At 59.7% G+C, this 16,099-nt stretch overlaps 1 protein-coding gene across 5 annotated transcripts in view; it reads left to right on the plus strand.

The window, feature by feature from the left end:
- The first annotated feature begins 587 nt into the window (after nt 1-587).
- The window catches only part of DMTN (dematin actin binding protein), a 22,472-nt gene continuing 6,960 nt past the window's right edge, over nt 588-16,099 (plus strand). The window contains exons 1-5 of one of the 5 annotated variants that reach the window (XM_006022992.2): nt 589-958; nt 13,805-13,868; nt 14,405-14,461; nt 15,419-15,493; nt 15,769-15,924. In XM_006022992.2, the coding sequence (XP_006023054.1) occupies nt 14,444-14,461; nt 15,419-15,493; nt 15,769-15,924 (249 nt within the window). In that variant the 5' untranslated portion in view covers nt 589-958; nt 13,805-13,868; nt 14,405-14,443. Of the gene's footprint in view, nt 959-12,928; nt 13,014-13,804; nt 13,869-14,404; nt 14,462-15,418; nt 15,494-15,768; nt 15,925-16,099 lie in introns of those variants that run through there. The other 4 variants (XM_025203457.1, XM_025203459.1, XM_006022995.2 and 1 more) reach the window with 4 other exon arrangements.

Genomic DNA, 16,099 nt, shown 5'->3' on the forward strand with positions numbered 1-16,099 from the left:
ACGCTCTTGCCTTTGGGTCAGATGGGAATCAGTGCTGCAGGCTGGTGCTGGGCTGCCGGGTAAGCTCCCGGTCTGTTGTGGGATGACCAAGTTCCTTACAGGGCATTGTTTCCCCAAGATAGGGCGCCAGCTCTCCAGGTGGTCAGCCAACCACCCCGTTCCACCCCAGAAGTGGCTGCCCGACAGCAGTGCGCTAGACATGTACGTCCTCCTTGCTCTCCAGCTGCGGCAGCCAGCCAGAGTGCAGGATGTGCTCTTTGCTGGCTCCGTCATCTGACGTGACATCTCCTGAATTTTCTGGGGAGATATTCGGCTGGTGGCTCTTTCCCACCCTCCACCCCCTCCAATAATTTGACTGCCTTATTTTTGGCATTGGGAAGGAGCCTGACAATATGCATTGAGAGGCATTGTTTTAGGTCGCGGCGGTGAACGTTCGCTGCGAGAGGGAGGGAGGGAGGGAGGGCAGGCGGGCGTGAGAGCAGTCACCTCTCACAAATACTGCTTCGTCATGATGCTGGCTAATTCTCCTCTTGTTCAGAAATGGTCTGAGCCAGCAGGAGAGGTGGGGAGTGGTGCGCGCACACGCAAACACATGCACACACACACATACTCTCTGACTGGCTTTCTAAACCCACACTGCTATCACCACTCAGGGCTTTGCAGGCACTGCCTCTGGGGCTGGGAGATACACACACACACCACACACACGAGCATGCAGGGGACTAGCACACTCTCAGCTAGACCCTGACAGCGCAGCAGCTAGACCCAGCAAGGACAACTGGCTGGATTGGCTCTAATACTGCCAAGCCGGAGGCAGAAGGAGGGGAAGACAGGCGACTGCAGGCAGGGGAGCAGGCACTGGGCTCCTGGGGCTTCTTGTTGTTATTGCTCTCGGCTTGTTTTTCGGGCTGGAAAGCCATGCGGGATTCCTGGAAGAGGCTCCGGTAGCTCCAGCTGGGTGAGTCAAGCGCTCAGCTCTGCTATCTCATTGAGCTTGCACTTGGTCCCTGCCGTGGCCCGGCGGGGGCGAGGGGCGGGAGGCACATTCCAGGCAGATGCCGTTCCACGCCGGTGCCTGTTCACAGGCAGGGAGGCTGTGGGTAGCATCACCGGTGCCTCTTCCTGCCATGCTCGCCTCATGCTTCTCTCATTGCTTTTCTTACCCCTTTCCTGCCCTCCCCTGATTTATTTTTCCTCTTCGGTTGCTCAGCTGCTCTCCCCATCCCCTGGCTTGCAGCAGGCCTCTTGCTCCTCCCGGGCACCTGGGACAGGGGTGGAGGCCTCGAGGTTGGGCATCACAAATGGCATAGTTCCCATAAGCGCCCCGGGCATGACAGGGGCAGGGGGTTCTGGTGCCACAGTGAGGTTCGGGTGCATGCTGAACTGGCAGAGGGTTGCTGTGCCCGGGTTTGGGGGCTGGGCTAGGAAGGGAGAGCAGTGGGAATGGGCATTGCTGTCTGGGAGTGGTTTAAGTGGCTGCTTGGCGTGCAGTAAAAGGCCTGGGGTTGGGCCATTCGAGATGCTGGGCCAGGCAGCAACAACTGATGGGGTCACGGAGCAATGGTGTGTGCTGAGATTCCTGCGCCGCGCCCTGGAGTTGATATGTTTGGAAAGGAACAGGGATGTCCCTGGTTTCTGACAGCAAGGCAGCTTCCCCGGCTGCCCTTCTGGGTGGGCACAGAAAAGCCCTGGCTTTTCTCTCCCCACCCAGCAAGGGCACACCCAGTACTCATGGCAGGCAAGCCAGAAATGCTGCCCAGCTGGGCCCTTTGATAGCCATTTCCTCCTGAGATGTGTGTTAGTGACTAGTGGGAAAGCGCTAGCCGGGCATGCTGCCCTGACAGCTGCATGTCCCCCGCCCTGAGTGGGGCATGCTGCCCTTACAGCTGCATCCCCCCCACATCCAGCTGCAGACTCTCATAGAGCAGCCTGCCTCCTCCAGCTGTGCTTGGCAATGCCATTGTGTGCCCTGCTGCTCCCAGGGCTGTGATGGGTATGCATCAAGGGCCTGCAGCCTCACCAGGACAGTCTGTGGGCTGAGTAGAGCACTAGCAGCCCCCAGACTCACAGGAGAGCAGCAGGGTGTTGCCAGCAGTGAGCAAGATGTAGGAGCAGGAGGGAGGCAGTGGATGGGCTCTAGAGCTGAGTTGTAGGGCCAGGAGAGGACGTCTCAAGGGCTCTGGCCCCTTGGCCTGCAGGTCACAGAGCAGCCTGGGTCAGCAGTGAGCCACAGACGTGCCAGTGGGCAGCAAGTGTGCAGGGTCCAAGTAGGCCAGGGACCCCAGCGCAGCAATGCCTGCTACAAATAGTCCTCTCTAACTGGGCAGCAGCAGGCAGCCCAGGGTTTATAGCCAGCAGAGGCTGGACTCCGCTCCTGCTCCAGTAGAGGCAAGGCAGGACACCCCAGGAGCCGTGCTGGGTGGGAGGGGGCAGGCTCCTGCAGGTTGTTCCACCCCTCCTATCCCCTCCTCAATGGCAGCTGGGCCACGATGCCAGGCCAGTCCTGGAGCTGGACTCCCACTGCTTGCAGGAAAAAGGGCTCTTGGCTCACTGTGGGATGGGGATTCTCCTGGGATCAGGAGGCAGGGGTGGCCTTCTCACGTACCCAGCTCAGCCTGAGGCCTCCAGGCCTGCTCATAGGGATAGGTGTGTTGGAGACGACACCGCTCCAACCCCAGCCTCACCTGGAGTCACGCAGCTCCAGGATTTCACTCTGGCCTGTAACAGATTTCTGCTCCAGTGGTGGGTTGGGACTGTACAGCATCCCTAGGGCTCTGGTCCAGCGAGCTGGTACAGACCTGCTGGCACCACACCAGGAGGAGAAGGGAGCATGTCCCTTCTTCTTGTGCTGTTCTTGTGCATGAAGCTCGCTGGGGGCTGGGCTTGGCTGAGTGATCATTACTGGAATCCAGCCTCGCCTGTCTCAGTGTCTGCGGCCTGGTTGGTGATCATCCCTGTGTTGTTTTGCATGGCACTGGTGTGCTCAGGCTTGTGGCATGTAGTCCAAGCCCCCGCCCTGCAGAGCGTGCAGTTGTGGTGTGCAGGCATGGGGGCAGCTCGGGAAAGCCACTGGAAGCACTGAGTGAGCATCTCGGGGCTGCTTGCAGGGTCTGTGCCGCTGTCCCTGGCAAGGGCAAAGCCAGGGAGTGATGCTGAGTGCTTGTGGCTCTGCTCACCCACCTTGCCCTACAGGAGAGAGGTGAACAGGCCCTCGCCTCTCCATGCACCACGTTGCTTTTCAGCAGGCAGTCAGCTCAGAAACCCTGTTTGGTGACTAAAGCTAAGGTGGGGCTGACTGGGGGTGCCTAGCAGCAAGAGGGAGAGGTGGGCAGAGGTTATGGGGCAGGTCTGGGTACTCCACTGCTCCCTGTGAGCGAAGGAGGTCACACAGGGTTTGCTTTATCCTGGTACTATTGGTCCGGTTTGTGCTGGAGAGCTGGCCTTTCTCGGCTGGTGTGCTGGGGTTGATCTCTGCTGGCCCTGTCTGTACTGGAGGGTACGGCTGTGTGGATGGGAGCAGAAATGTTGCTCAAGCATGGCATGGACTTGCACCTCTAGTGTATGTGCACAGGCACATGTGTGTACTCATGTGTAAGCCTGTCCCTCTGGGGCTTTTCACTCTGCTTCTCAGCGCACAGGAAGCCAGAGGCTGTGCTAGCCCTGGGCTGTTTCAGAGCTGGAGCATGTACCCCTGGGTCATTAAACCCCTTTCAGTGCAACCTGGTTCTTGAGAGAGAGCTCCCAATCCCTGGGCACCTCCCACCAGTGTAGAATAAAAGGCAGCGCCTGCGCTGCTGGACCCCGCCTGGTTACCTCGGCTAGCCATCCCAGAGCGACCCACTGGCTTAGTGCTGGTGGTGCCAGTCAGGCCCTTGGTTGTGCCTGCCTGGATGTATTTTTTTGCAACATGCTACAAATGCTTTGTAATAAGGGCCGGGGAACAGGCTGGGAGCGTTAACAAGGCACTGCTGCTCTGTGCTCCGGGCAGGGAGCGGCCTGCCAGGGAAACTCGCCCTGCTGAAGAATGAGCCCCCGCCTCTGTGCGGGGGGATTCCCAGGGGGCTCTATGGGCTGAGGCCAAGCATTCAACCCCTGCCTGCCCAGCCCTTCCCACCCGGGTCGGGTTCTGCTGACACTGCAGCTTTGCCAACAGGTTGTAAAGCTAGAAGGGGCTGAGGGAGCCCGGAGGGAGCCAGGTTGGCTTTGAAGTGCCTCGGAGAACAGCGGGGCTGTTTCCTGCCTCCCAGCCCCACCACAGAGCCAGCCTGCTGGCACCAGCACCTTCTTGCCTGGCTGCCTGTTCCCAGCCTTGCCTTGCAGGGCCGTTGCTCTAGCTGGCCATGAGAGCTCAAGCCTCTGGGATTGCGATGCCTCCCCCGGCTGCCAGGGCAGGCAGGGAGCTCCTGCCCCCCACATGGTACCGCTGGGCTGCTGAGACCGCGGGGACCTGGATGCAGGAAGCAGGGGAAGGGGAGGCAGATTCATTCCCCCAGCCTCATTGCCAGACTCCAGGGTTCACTGGAGAAGGGCCCTGCACATAGTGGGGGTAGCACCACTCACTTGGGTGCTTGTACAGGGCATGCACAAAGTGCAAGGTACCGCAGGTGTGGACTGGCACCTGGCCCCTGCAGACTGAGAGAGAAGGGCCTAGTGCCAGTGCAATGCTCAGGAGCAGGGTTAGGGCACCGCAGGCTGCAGCTGACTGGGGCCAGGAGCTGGTTGCATTAGCAGCTGTCTAATAGCCAAGCAGCCCAGCTGATATAAGTGCTGGTTCTCTGCAATAAATAAGGGCTGAGCCTTTGCAAGGGGCTCCCAAAAGATGAGCCTATCCATGGTGCTCAGAAAAGGAAGGGGGAGCCCTGCCTCCTCCTGTGGCCCCAGGGTGCTTTGGGTGCCCCCGTCCTAGGATCTGGGGAGGGGGAGGGAGGCTGCTGGGGACTCGCTGCTGTGGACATATACACATGCCCCCGATGCCCCCAGTGCTCTGTCTGGGCCCTCCACTGCCCCAGCACCCAGCCCTGGCCTGCTTCCTCTCCCCCACACACCAAAGAGATGCTCTCAGCAGAGGCCTCCCAGCACCTTGCCTAGAGGATGAGCAGGCTAATCCCACTCTAAACCCAGATTACATGTCACATGGGCCTTCTCCGTGCCCCACTGCACCGTGGCCACCCCCTCTCCAGCATGCAGGGCTGACTAAAAGGGCATCAGGGCCGCAGTCAGACTCTGGCCATGCAGGAGCTGTGCTCCTGGTCCCAGCAGGGCCATTGCACTGGTATACAGGGGGATCAGGAGAGTGAGAGCCCCCTGTCTCCAAGGAACACCCTCAGTCTCAGCTTCTGGGTGTGAATGACTGTGCTGGGTCTGTGGGAGCAGGCAGCAGTGATGCCTTGTGCTTGCAAGCTGTGGGTCTGAGGCCATGTCTTACACCTGGGATCCTGACCCGCAGTGCCTGGGAAACCCAACCCTGTGCTTCAGATTGGGGTGCTGCAGCAAGGGCTTGAGCTGAAACACCTGCTACTGGGTGAGAGCGTTCAGAAACCAGGGACCGGGTAGGAAGGGCACGGCTGTCTTAGCTGCTAGCAGAGGTCAAGTCTCGGGGAGTGGGGCAGGGGGCCCAGACCCTGACTTCACTGTTCTCTGCTGTGGATCTCAGGGAAGCAACGGTCAGCACTCCTAGTGCATTGCAGGCATATGATGCAGATCCAGGTGGAGAAACTGAGGCACAGATGGGAGAAGCGACCTGCCTGAGCTCAGGGATAGAGCTGGGAAGAGCACCCAGGCCTCCCACTCCTAGTGCAAGGCCCTTTCCTGGGAGCAGGGGGCTGCTGATCTCACTGATGCAAACTGCCCCTGTGGAGAAAGACCAACTCCCTTGGCTGCCGCTCCTTTCCTCCTGCCTCTGTCTCTACCGGAGGGGGGGGGGGGGGGGGGGGGTGGAATCAGAGGGATCCGTACAGCCCAGCTATACTTATCCCACAGGGCCTGGCCTAGGAGCAGCAACTTTATCAATGGCATGTGTTGCCCAGAAGCTGGCAGGGTGTGGGCTCTGCCTATGTGCGCCGCTTGGAAGGCAGAGACTGGGGGATGAAGGCAGGGATACTACAAGCCTGTTGCTTCAGTGCTTAGCAGCCACCTACACAGCTGAGTGGGCTGGAAGGGAGCTGTCAGCCTTGGCTCTGCCACCCACCCTGCCGTGAGCAAGCTTCCTTGGTTGGGGAAACATAGCCCAGCAGCTGTACTGCCCAGGGTGCTGCACACACAAGAGCCCCCCAGCCAAGCACCTCTGCTGGGTGATGTTAAACAGCTTGGGAGGAATGGATTGAGAGCAAAAGAAGAGCAAGGCCCCTGGGGAGGACAGAGAAGGGCAGCAGGGCAAAGCAGGGCTGGATGCAGATGGAGCTGGGTCCGGTGTCTGCGTCTCCCCTGGCAGTGCCACCACCTTGCTCCGCGGGGTGAAGCAAAGCAAGCTTGCAGGGCCAGACACGGCTGGAATATCCAAGTCCATGCATCGTTCCAGTCTCTGTAGGCAGCTCGGCCAATAGACTAGATCACTGCTTGGGGCTGGCCAAGCACCGTCTTCCTCTGCATAGGCACCATGGCTCTTGTTGGCTGGCTGCTGAGGTCTCCTTTCAGCCTGGGAGCAGAACAGCAGCTCCTTTCTCACCTGCTCTCACCTGCACAGGGCCCAGCTGGCACTGTGCTCGCTCAGGCAAACTCACAGTTCCTGTCCCCTTCAGTGCCCCGTAGGCCCCAGGCAGCTCCATGGGCACAGGTTGCCCTGAGCTAGTGACTGTTCCCTGCCCATCATTCTTGAGCGGGATGGTTGCTAGCTGGGGATGCACCGGGACAGGGGACAGGGCAGAGTATGATCCATGCTGCCCACCCTGCGGGTGAGGGTGTCCGGCACTAGGCTGGGTAGGTGGTGTATTGGCTAGTGCTTGCTCGCACTGCACTGCAGGAGAGAGCAAGCCACTGTCTCCTGCCTGGTGATTTACAAGCTATTATCACCACTCAATCACAGCATTAAGATTTCATGGTGAGGCTGTGCCTAATGGACTCAGCTGGTGTTGGCTGGGGAGGGAAGAGGCGGTGGCTGGGTCGGTGTGCATCAACAGGAAGCCTGGCGGGGCTGGAGTGTAGCCGGGCTGCAGCAGTGAGGATGGCATGGTGGTGAATGCACCTTCTTCTGTCTTCGGCACAGTGGGGCTGAAGCTGGGGTCATGCCAGCGTGGGCAGAGGCTAACAGCATGCAGGCTGCACTAGGCTGGCACTTGTGGGGCACCGGCTTCTGTCACACACACCAGTATGCCCAGGGGCCCATGAATGGGTCCCTTAGTGCCTGTCTTCCCCATCGGGGAAAGGGGGGTGACCATCACTGAGTCCGAGTGGAGAGAGTCCTTGGGGTGCTCTTGTCAGGGGTGGCGGTAGATATATCCCTGCTCTCGCACATGGGTGCCTGCAGGGACCCAGCACTGAGGTGGAAGGAGCACGTTGCACAGGGCAGGGGCTCCCCGACCTAGTGACTGACTGCCCGGGTGACTTGAGACAACATCTGTTTGGGAGAGGCAGGCCCGGGGGGTGGGGGGGCAGTGGGCACAGCACAGACCTGGATTTGAGCGTGTGCTGGGACTCCCAGGTTCCAGCCCAGCTGGGGGTTGTGCCAGCCTCACTCCTGCTGGCTTCATAGGGGCTGTGCCTATGGCAGGTGGGAAAGTCCCTCCCTCTGCCTTGGCCTCCGTTTCTTTACTTCCCTCCCAGGCCACCCTGAAGCTGAACTCCCTATGTGCCGGCTGGGCTCGGGGCTCCTTGGACAGGAGGTGCCCCAGAAATGCCATGGGCTTGTGGCTTGCTTATGGTTGCACCTGAAAGACGTCGTGTGCAGGAGACAGGGCCAGGCCTTGCCCACCATGGACCTGCTTGAGCCCTTGAGTGCAAGCAAAGGTGTGTGTGTGTGTACAAGGCAGCTCACCTTCCTGAAAGTGCTGTCAGCAAGTATGTCCCTGTCCAGCCCTGCTCTTGCTGATGCTAGGGGCAGTGGGTAGGCAGAAGACAGCTTGGATTTCTCCAGGCTGCAGCTGATGGTGAGGATTTCCCTATTCCCCCCTCCCCCCACAAAAGGATATTGGCCCTAATCCCCCCTGGGGCAGAGGGCTGAAGAGGGGGCTCCTTCAGCGGGGTGGGCAGGGTAGCCCCGATGCCAAAGTACCAGCATGTCTAATCGAAGGCACCTGTCTCCCCTCTATCCTGGGATGGCAGTGAAGCACAGAGGGAGCCTTGGCCTGTGCCAGAGCACTGGGGTACTGGGCTGGGAAGCAGAGGGTCCATCCAGGACTGGGCACAGCATCAGCTGGGAGACTGGGAGTGTAAGGAGCCTCCATACGGGATGTTCCCTAGCTCTGTCTCTCGCTGTCCAGACCCAGCACTTCCTTAGCCCCATCCCACATGCCCTGTGGTCTTTGGGCTGGCCAGCTGCAGGCCCCGTCTGCTGCAGGAACTTGTGACCTCTTCCTATCCTTGGCTGATTTATAGCTGAGAGTCTTTCCCATAGCAACCCTTGCTGGTGAAATACCAGGGGAGAGAGGGAGAGGAACAGTGCGAGGCAGAGGCAGAGTCCCCATGGGAAGGAGGAGTGAGGGAGGGAGGAGGGCATGGAGGTAGGGGCAGGACATGAGCTGGGGCTTAAGCCCTCTCCTGGTGATGGTTCCTGTCCTGGCCTCCTTCCTCTAGGCTGTACGAAGACAGGCTTGGCTGCTGTAAGAAGTCCTTGAGGGTGCAAAGGCAGGGAAGAGCCAGTCTCCTAAATCATGCCAGCCCCACTGTCCGCACGGACCTCCCACCCCCCACACTGGCTCTCCACCCCTGGCACTGTGCTCTGAAAGGCTCTGTGCTGTGCTGCTCTCTAATCCTGCCCTTTATCCCACAGGCCAGTATGTGCATGAAGCATCCTCCATGCCAGCCCCTGCCTCAGGGCTGGGCAGCAGAACCAGGGCAGCACTTTCCCCAGCAGCCCAAGCCCCTGATATGAGGAGGGTGGGTATGTTTGAATTGGGTATCCAGGTTGTAGCCGTATTGGTCTAGAAGCCAAAGGAATCAGGACTTGTGGTAGAGATGATGTTTTATTAGACCAACTAGATTTTTGCAAAAAAAATTTTCTTTAGTTTTCTCCTAGGTCTGAAGAAGGGTGTTTGTGCCTGAAAGCTTGCAATTAAAGGATTTTTTTTGCAAAAACCTAGCTGGTCTAATAAAAGATATCACCTCTACCATGCGTCCGATTCCTTTATGTTTGAACCAGGCGTGCCTCTGTATATGCATCTGATCTCTATGCCCTCCTGTGTTTGTGTTTGCCTGGCATTTTTTGCTCTGTGGTGTGGCTCTGTGGAGTGGCAGAAAGAGTTTATGAATGAAAAGCTCAAAGAGGAGGGTTTTTTGTCTCTTGTCTCCTGTCCTGTGGCAGTGAGTGCTACAGTCTGTGTCCTGCTCTAGTCACAGACTGTCCCTGTGTGGGTAGAGTGCCTCTCCTCTGGCAGGGTAGAGGCAGAGGTGGCCCCTCCGGGATAGACCCCAGACAGGCTTTGAGCAGGGGGCAGAGACCTCGGGCTGGACTCTGTGCAGAGGGAGGGCAGGCAGCTGGTGCTTTCTGGCTGCTTGGCTTGTTCTTAGCTATAAGGAGTCCATGGAGGTAAGACTATGAGCCCTGATCACTTGGACAAGCTCCCAGCCAGGCACAAAGCTCAATGGGCTCCCAAGCTGCTGAGAGGCCCCAGGGCTGGGGCTGGTCTAATGCCCTGGGGCTGGGTAGGAGGAGGAGAGATCTCCCTTCTCTCCTGCTTGGTCCAGCTGGGGCCATGCACTCTGCTCCCTCCTGGTGAACTCGGCCCAGCCCTGGGGAAAGGCAGGAGACAGGGCAGCCAGCCTTCTTTGTGCAGAAGACCTGGCATCCCCGGCAGCTTCTCTCTGCTGCAGAAGGGTCTGGGGGGAGCAGGGAGCGCAAGGTGGGCAAGGGCAGGGTAGGCGTGGGCTCCATGGCAGGTTGTCCATCATTTTAGGTTTGGGTTCCTGCTCCCAGCCCCCTCCCCTTGGACTTCATTGGAGCTCTGTTAAATCCATCAGCATCACACCTTGGCATGGTGCCCAGGTCAGCCCCAGCACTCAGGGCCCTAGGCAGCTCCACCGAGACCCAGCTGGCTTTCGCCTGGGCCTTGTTTGCAGCCAGTCTTGGTGCAGGGTGGAACCGGCATGGCTCCTAGCACACGTGAACCCCGGGCCCTGCAATAAGAATCCTAAACATGCAGGACCCGGCCTTATCTCTGGTGCCAGCAGCCAGCACCTGGTCGCGTGGTCTCAGAGCCCTGCACAGGGAACGCTGCCTGCCAAAAAGGGCTTGGGCTGCTAGAATCACTGGCCCTGGGAGATTGGAGGTTGCCGTGGAGAGTCCAGCTGCTGATTTGGGCAGCGGCACATCTGTCTGCTCCTGATAGTGCAGAAGTGCACGGCAAACAGCCATAAGCCTGACTGCATGACAAGGGGCAGGGGCTAGGGACAGCCCTCCCCTTCTCTGCCCCTCTGCTCCTTTTCTTCACTCCATAACACCTATCTCTCTGTCTCTATCAGTTCTCTGCTTTTCTCCTCTCTCATTCCCTCTCCCCATCTCTATCTTCTTATCCAGGTGCTCATCCCATTCTTTGTCTGCCTTGCTGTCTGTCTTCTCCCCTCTGCCCATCCATCTGTCTGTTCATCTGTATCGGTTGTGATCATTTAGGCTCCAGCCCAGTGGGTCTGCAGACTCCCCCGGTTCCCACTGAGCCCAGCCCTGCCCCGTATTGATCCACCTCATTTAAGCTGGCGCACACATGGCTCCAGAGGCCTGGGGCAGAGACACTGCTCTTGCAAACCTATCATTCTCCTCCAGCTTGCCCTGCTGTCCTGGGGAGCAGGGCGGGAGCCCTGGGTAAAGGGTGTGGGAGCCGACAGCCACAGGTCCTGGGGGCTACTAGGGATGGAGCAATTTCCCATGATGTGATTATGTTCAGTAAAGTGATTATCATCTAAAAATATCCACTTGTCGCTCTACCGGGAGGCCTGAGCAGCTGCTTGGCTTCAGCCTGACAGCCCAGTGCAGGCAAATGGGGCTCATGTGGTAGGGCTGTGTGAAGGAGTGGGAAGGGCTTGTGGAGGAAAAGTTTGAGGATGAAGGTTTTTCTCTGATTCTTGAGGCAATGAACCCCATTCAGAGCCCGCTGCATTCAGCCTTGGGCTGGGCCCTGCATTGAGAGAGGAGTCGGAGCAGAGAGGAGGCAGGCAGCTGGTGCTCTCTCTTGTCCTTAGCTTTGAGGAATTAATGCTGAGTCTTGTGCTGGGTGCAGGGTAGGGTGTGAAATGGGTTTGTCACAGGCACTGGGGGAAGCCTGGATTTCTTGGCCCCAGGCACCCAGACCAGTAGAGCAGTAAAATGGACTGGGCCCCCACCCAGGAGCTGTGCTTAGCAGCCCTATGCCCAGACCACTTGTGGCTCCCGTCAGCAGCCACGAGAGCCTTGCTTCCCGTCACCACCGGCCAGCCCGGAGGGCTCTGCTAATCTGCTCCAGGCAAATCCCAGCCTCTGCAGAGCCATTCCCCGAGAGCCTGGGAATCCAGCCCTGGCTTTGCCAGCAGCAGGGCCCCTGGAAAGTCTGAGCTCATGGACACCGGTCTGGTCGGATGCTCAGCCTGACAATGCATCATTCTCCAGCATCCTTCGCGCACAGAGAAAGAGGCTTTCACTGCCGGACAGAGCGGACCTTTGCCCTTCCTGCCGCCTTCCGCCGAGGTCTGCTGTGCACTTCACCAGCCCTCTTGAACCGCAGGTCACAGCCCTGTCCTGGGAGGGAGGCAGGCAACAAGACCTGCAATAAGGCACTAGGAGTAGCGAGGGACCCAAAGTTGCATGACACAGGACATACCATGGCCCATCAGGACCTTGGCCCTTAGCTGAGCCCTGCTGAGCCAGGCCTGTGCTGCCACCTTGGGCATGTGTAGAAAAGGATAGCCATCCGTCTGCTGGCTCCCAAGGCTTGAAGGAGGATAGTTGGACCTGGCATGCTGTTATCACCCCTTGCCCACAGCAGGGCACCCAGAGTACCACTGGCCAAAGACAGGTCTGGATCTTCTCTGAGCCTGCAGAGGTGCTGGCAGGAGTGAGTGCTGGGGGACATGGGGCTCTTTCCATGCATCCTAAGGAGCAGGGCTGTCTCTGGGACATCCTATCCAGAGACACAGGGCTGGCAGCCACGCTGCAGGGCAGCCCTGTACAGGGAGAAGGAAGCTGGAGCAGGAAGGTTCAGAGCAAGCCTTGCTCCTGGATGGAGAGGAGAGGAGGCAGCCATACCTGCCCAGTGGCACCACTTCCCTGCTAAGGCAAAGCTCCCCTTGCCCCATCTCAAGAGCCTTGAAGGCAGAAACAAGTGAACCCCAGCAATGCTGGAGCACACGAGGTCTCTGGCTTGCAGGTGCTGGATGCCATGAGCTGAGGACACAGGATGAGCCACCTCCTTCCTCTTTGAAACTCGAACAGGCCAGCAGCCTCTCGCAGCTGAACAGTGATGACGTGCAAACCAGTACCCCCCATCCTGACACACACACCAAGCTTGCTCGGGAACAGTCTCTCTTGTCCCCATCCTGCAGCCGATAACAGGTCACAAAGGCAGCCAGGACGCCCGCTCTGGGCCTGGGGTCGGGGGGATATCGATCGGAGGTGCCTCTGGCAGGCAAGTGCATCTGAAGGACGAGGGTTGGGTTGCAGCTCTCGGATCTGAGTGCGGTTTGTGCAGGGGGGTGGGGAGGGCATGGGGCTCCAGCACTTGGAGACGCCACTTGTGGATCTGATAAGGCGCTGGCAGGGAGCGGGACAGCCGTGCAGCTCTGTCACATGTCGCCTCCCCATGCGAGAGGCATGCATATAGTGCAGGGGCTTGCCAGACCTGTGGCTTGGACCCGAGGCCAGGCTGCCTGACCCTCTTCTCAGCACCAAGCCTCAGGTAACACACATCAGACCTGCAGCCCTGGCCCCGTGAGCCCAGTTCCTGCCTGTCTCTGCTTGGCAGTGACCCCGAGAGGTCTTGCAGCCGTAACTCTGGGTGGGAAGGTAGAGAAAAGGGTCTAGTCCTGTCGGCACCAGAGGCAGGGGAGTGGAGATAACAGCAAGGTGGCCTTTGGCACAGCTATCCTTGCATCCGCCTCACCCTGTCTGTCCCTGCCCTTGCATGTAGAGCAAGCCAGCGAGGATGCCTGTGCTCTCCCTTGCCGTGGTGTAGTACCATCTGCCCTAGCGTTAGCTGGGGGTGCAAGCAGAGCTGCGCCCCCGCCATCCATGCACCGCTCCAGAGACTTCCTGGAAAACTCTTGGCTTGTATGGTGTGAGGCAGGGAGGGCAGGATAGGGGGAGAGCTGGCTGGTGTGTGTCATTGCAGACAGCCTGGGAGGCGTCCAAGCTCTCTGTCACTTCCCATTGTGCTGAGAACAATGGCTCAAAACAAGTGCAGCCCTCCCTCTGCTCAGTGCATGGAAAGATTCACAAGGTGGTGGGGGAAGGTTTCTTCCAGGCCAGGAACCGGGGCTGGCTGAGATTGGGCACTGCCCACTGGCCTCCCCGCCCAAGCAGCAAAGCTGCAGCAAGCTGGGACTGCAGCCACCCGCGTGAGCGCCAGACTGGGCTGGACACATGCTGGGTGGATGCCAGGACCCCTCTCGGCCTGTGACCCTGCCCTGGCTGGACAGATGCAGGCCATGCCTGGGATCTCACTTCTCCCCCTCTCTGTCCCCATTGCAGAGGGAGCCCGTGACCCACAGCCTGGCATAAGAGTCCAAAGGGATGTGGAGACACAGAACTGCTGGTACGTGAGCCCCTGGCCAGGCCACGACCCCTGGCCCCCTCCTGCCCCAGGGCCAACCACTTCTCCAGCCCCCAGGTGGAGGGAACAAGGGCCCAGCTGAGAGCCAGCTGGGTCTCAGCTCTGCAGTCCCTCCCACTTGGCCAAGCTTCACCAGACTCCAGCCCCCCTCAGCTTGTCCCTGCAGCCCCCCGCTGAGCCTGGTGATGAATATTTCAGACCCGCCATGCATGCCTTGCTTCACATTGGTGTCAGGCTCCTGAGTGCAGGCAGCCTGGCCTGAGAGCAAAGTCCTGGGAGGCAGAAACACTTGGCAGTGGAGACTTCTTCACCCTCCTTTCTGGGGCCGGTCCATGGGGCTTGGGATGCTGGAGAGGATCTCATGGAGCCTGCAATCCCAGCACCCCTTTACCCTCCAGCCCCCAGCCCATATGCTGCTCAGGCCAGAGCCTGGTTCATTTCCAGGGGCCAGGCACTGGCAGCTCCATGCGTCCACCTGGGGCTGATTGGGGCTAACACAGGTGCCTTCTCCCCCGCAGGACGCTGTGAATGACCCCGGCCTTCCAGCAGCCAGCTGAATGGAAAGGCTACAGAAGGTAAAGGGGCTGCCACAGGTGCTCCTGCCCCAGGCCCCCCACTTTGAGAGCAGGGGCAGGGGCAAGGAGGGGCTGGAGAGTCCAGCCATTGGGTGCAAGAGCCTCTCACCCCTCATTGCAAGCCCAGCCCAGCACGGAGTAGTGGCCTGGGACCATCAACTGGTAGATGCCAGGTGTGTGCAGCACAGTGCTGGCACCAGTGGGTCCAGGCAGGGCAGAGGGCAGGAGCTGGCACTGCCCACTCTGTTGTGTTGTCTCGGAGGGGGTGCTCCCCCTGCCTTCGGCAGCATTGGCGGAGGGGCAGGGCTGGGCAGGCTGGCCCTAGCAGAGCTGGCTCCTTGGCTCTCCCTTTTGCAAGGCCACTGGGCTGTGCAGCTCCCTCTGCCCTGGGCATCCCTGCCTGGCATGCTGGAGTCTGGGCAGGCAGCACCACCTAGTGGTTACTGCAGCAAGCAGGGACACAGCTGCTGAGCAGCTGGGCTCAGCATTGCTCCTTCTGGACACCTCACCTTGCTGGGAGTGGGGCAGAGCGCTGTGGGCCCTTTGGACCCGTGTGGCTTGACCCTGAGGCTTGGTATCTAATGGAACAAGATTAGTGCTGGAGGGGAGTTGCCTGCAATGCTTCCCCCTCCCTCCCTGTGTGCCTGGAGCCCAGCCAGGATCAGAGCAGGGCCCAGCGGGGATATGACCACTTCCAAGGCTCTCCCTGCCACCAGCAGACCAAGCTGCCTTGTGCCCTGATGCCCAGGGCTTCCCTCCCTACTACCATTCAGGGTGGGGATGTGGCTGCAGCAAGGCCTGGCAGAGAGCTGCTTCCCCTGGCATTGCTGTCCTGCATGCACCTTGCTGGGGGGTGTCATTGCTGGGCTTCCTCTTCCCTCCTCCTGGCACCTTCAGCTCTACTGGCCATGCTGCTTGAGCAGGTGGCATTCACACATGCCTCCTCCTTCTTTCCAGCAACCCTTGACCTCCCCGGGGAGCGTCTGCTCCTCCCGTGGGTCCAGCGTCCCAGGATCACCCTCCAGCATCGTGGTACGTGTAGCCCCCTCTGTCTCTCCCCACTTTGCCAGTACGGTGTAGCGGCTTGCGAGGGAGTCTGCGGCCCCCTGGCTTCCATTCGTGGCTCTACCACAGACCTGGAGCAAGTCACTGCCCCTTGCAGAGTGAAGGAGGGCACTGGCTTCCCCACTTCCCCGCAGGCTGTGAGGGTTCAGTTCCCTGCAGGAAGGGACCGGGGGCTCTTGCGAGAGGCTCAGACACCTGCTCAAGGCTTCCTAGGCTGAGAAGGAGCCTGTCCGTCTTTGCAGGCCAGAATGGATAATGAGGTGCTAGGCTACAAGGACCTGGCAGCCATCCCCAAGGACAAGGCCATCCTGGACATCGAGCGCCCCGACCTCATGATTTACGAGCCTCACTTCACCTACTCCCTCATGGAGCACGTGGAGCTGCCCCGGAGCCGAGAGGTGAGGGCATCTCAAGTAGGGGTGGGCCCCTGTGTCCTTCCCCCAGGCCAATGCACTCAGCAGATGTTGGGCAGTTCCCATCTGGCTCCTGGGGGGTCCTGGCTCCTGCTGAGGTGGGGGAGGTTGTTGCATGCTAGTGATGTCTGCAGGCTGCAGCCGGTAAAGGGCTGGATCC

Source organism: Alligator sinensis, unplaced genomic scaffold (assembly GCF_000455745.1).
Source record: "Alligator sinensis unplaced genomic scaffold, ASM45574v1 scaffold98_1, whole genome shotgun sequence".
NCBI lineage: Eukaryota > Metazoa > Chordata > Crocodylia > Alligatoridae > Alligator > Alligator sinensis.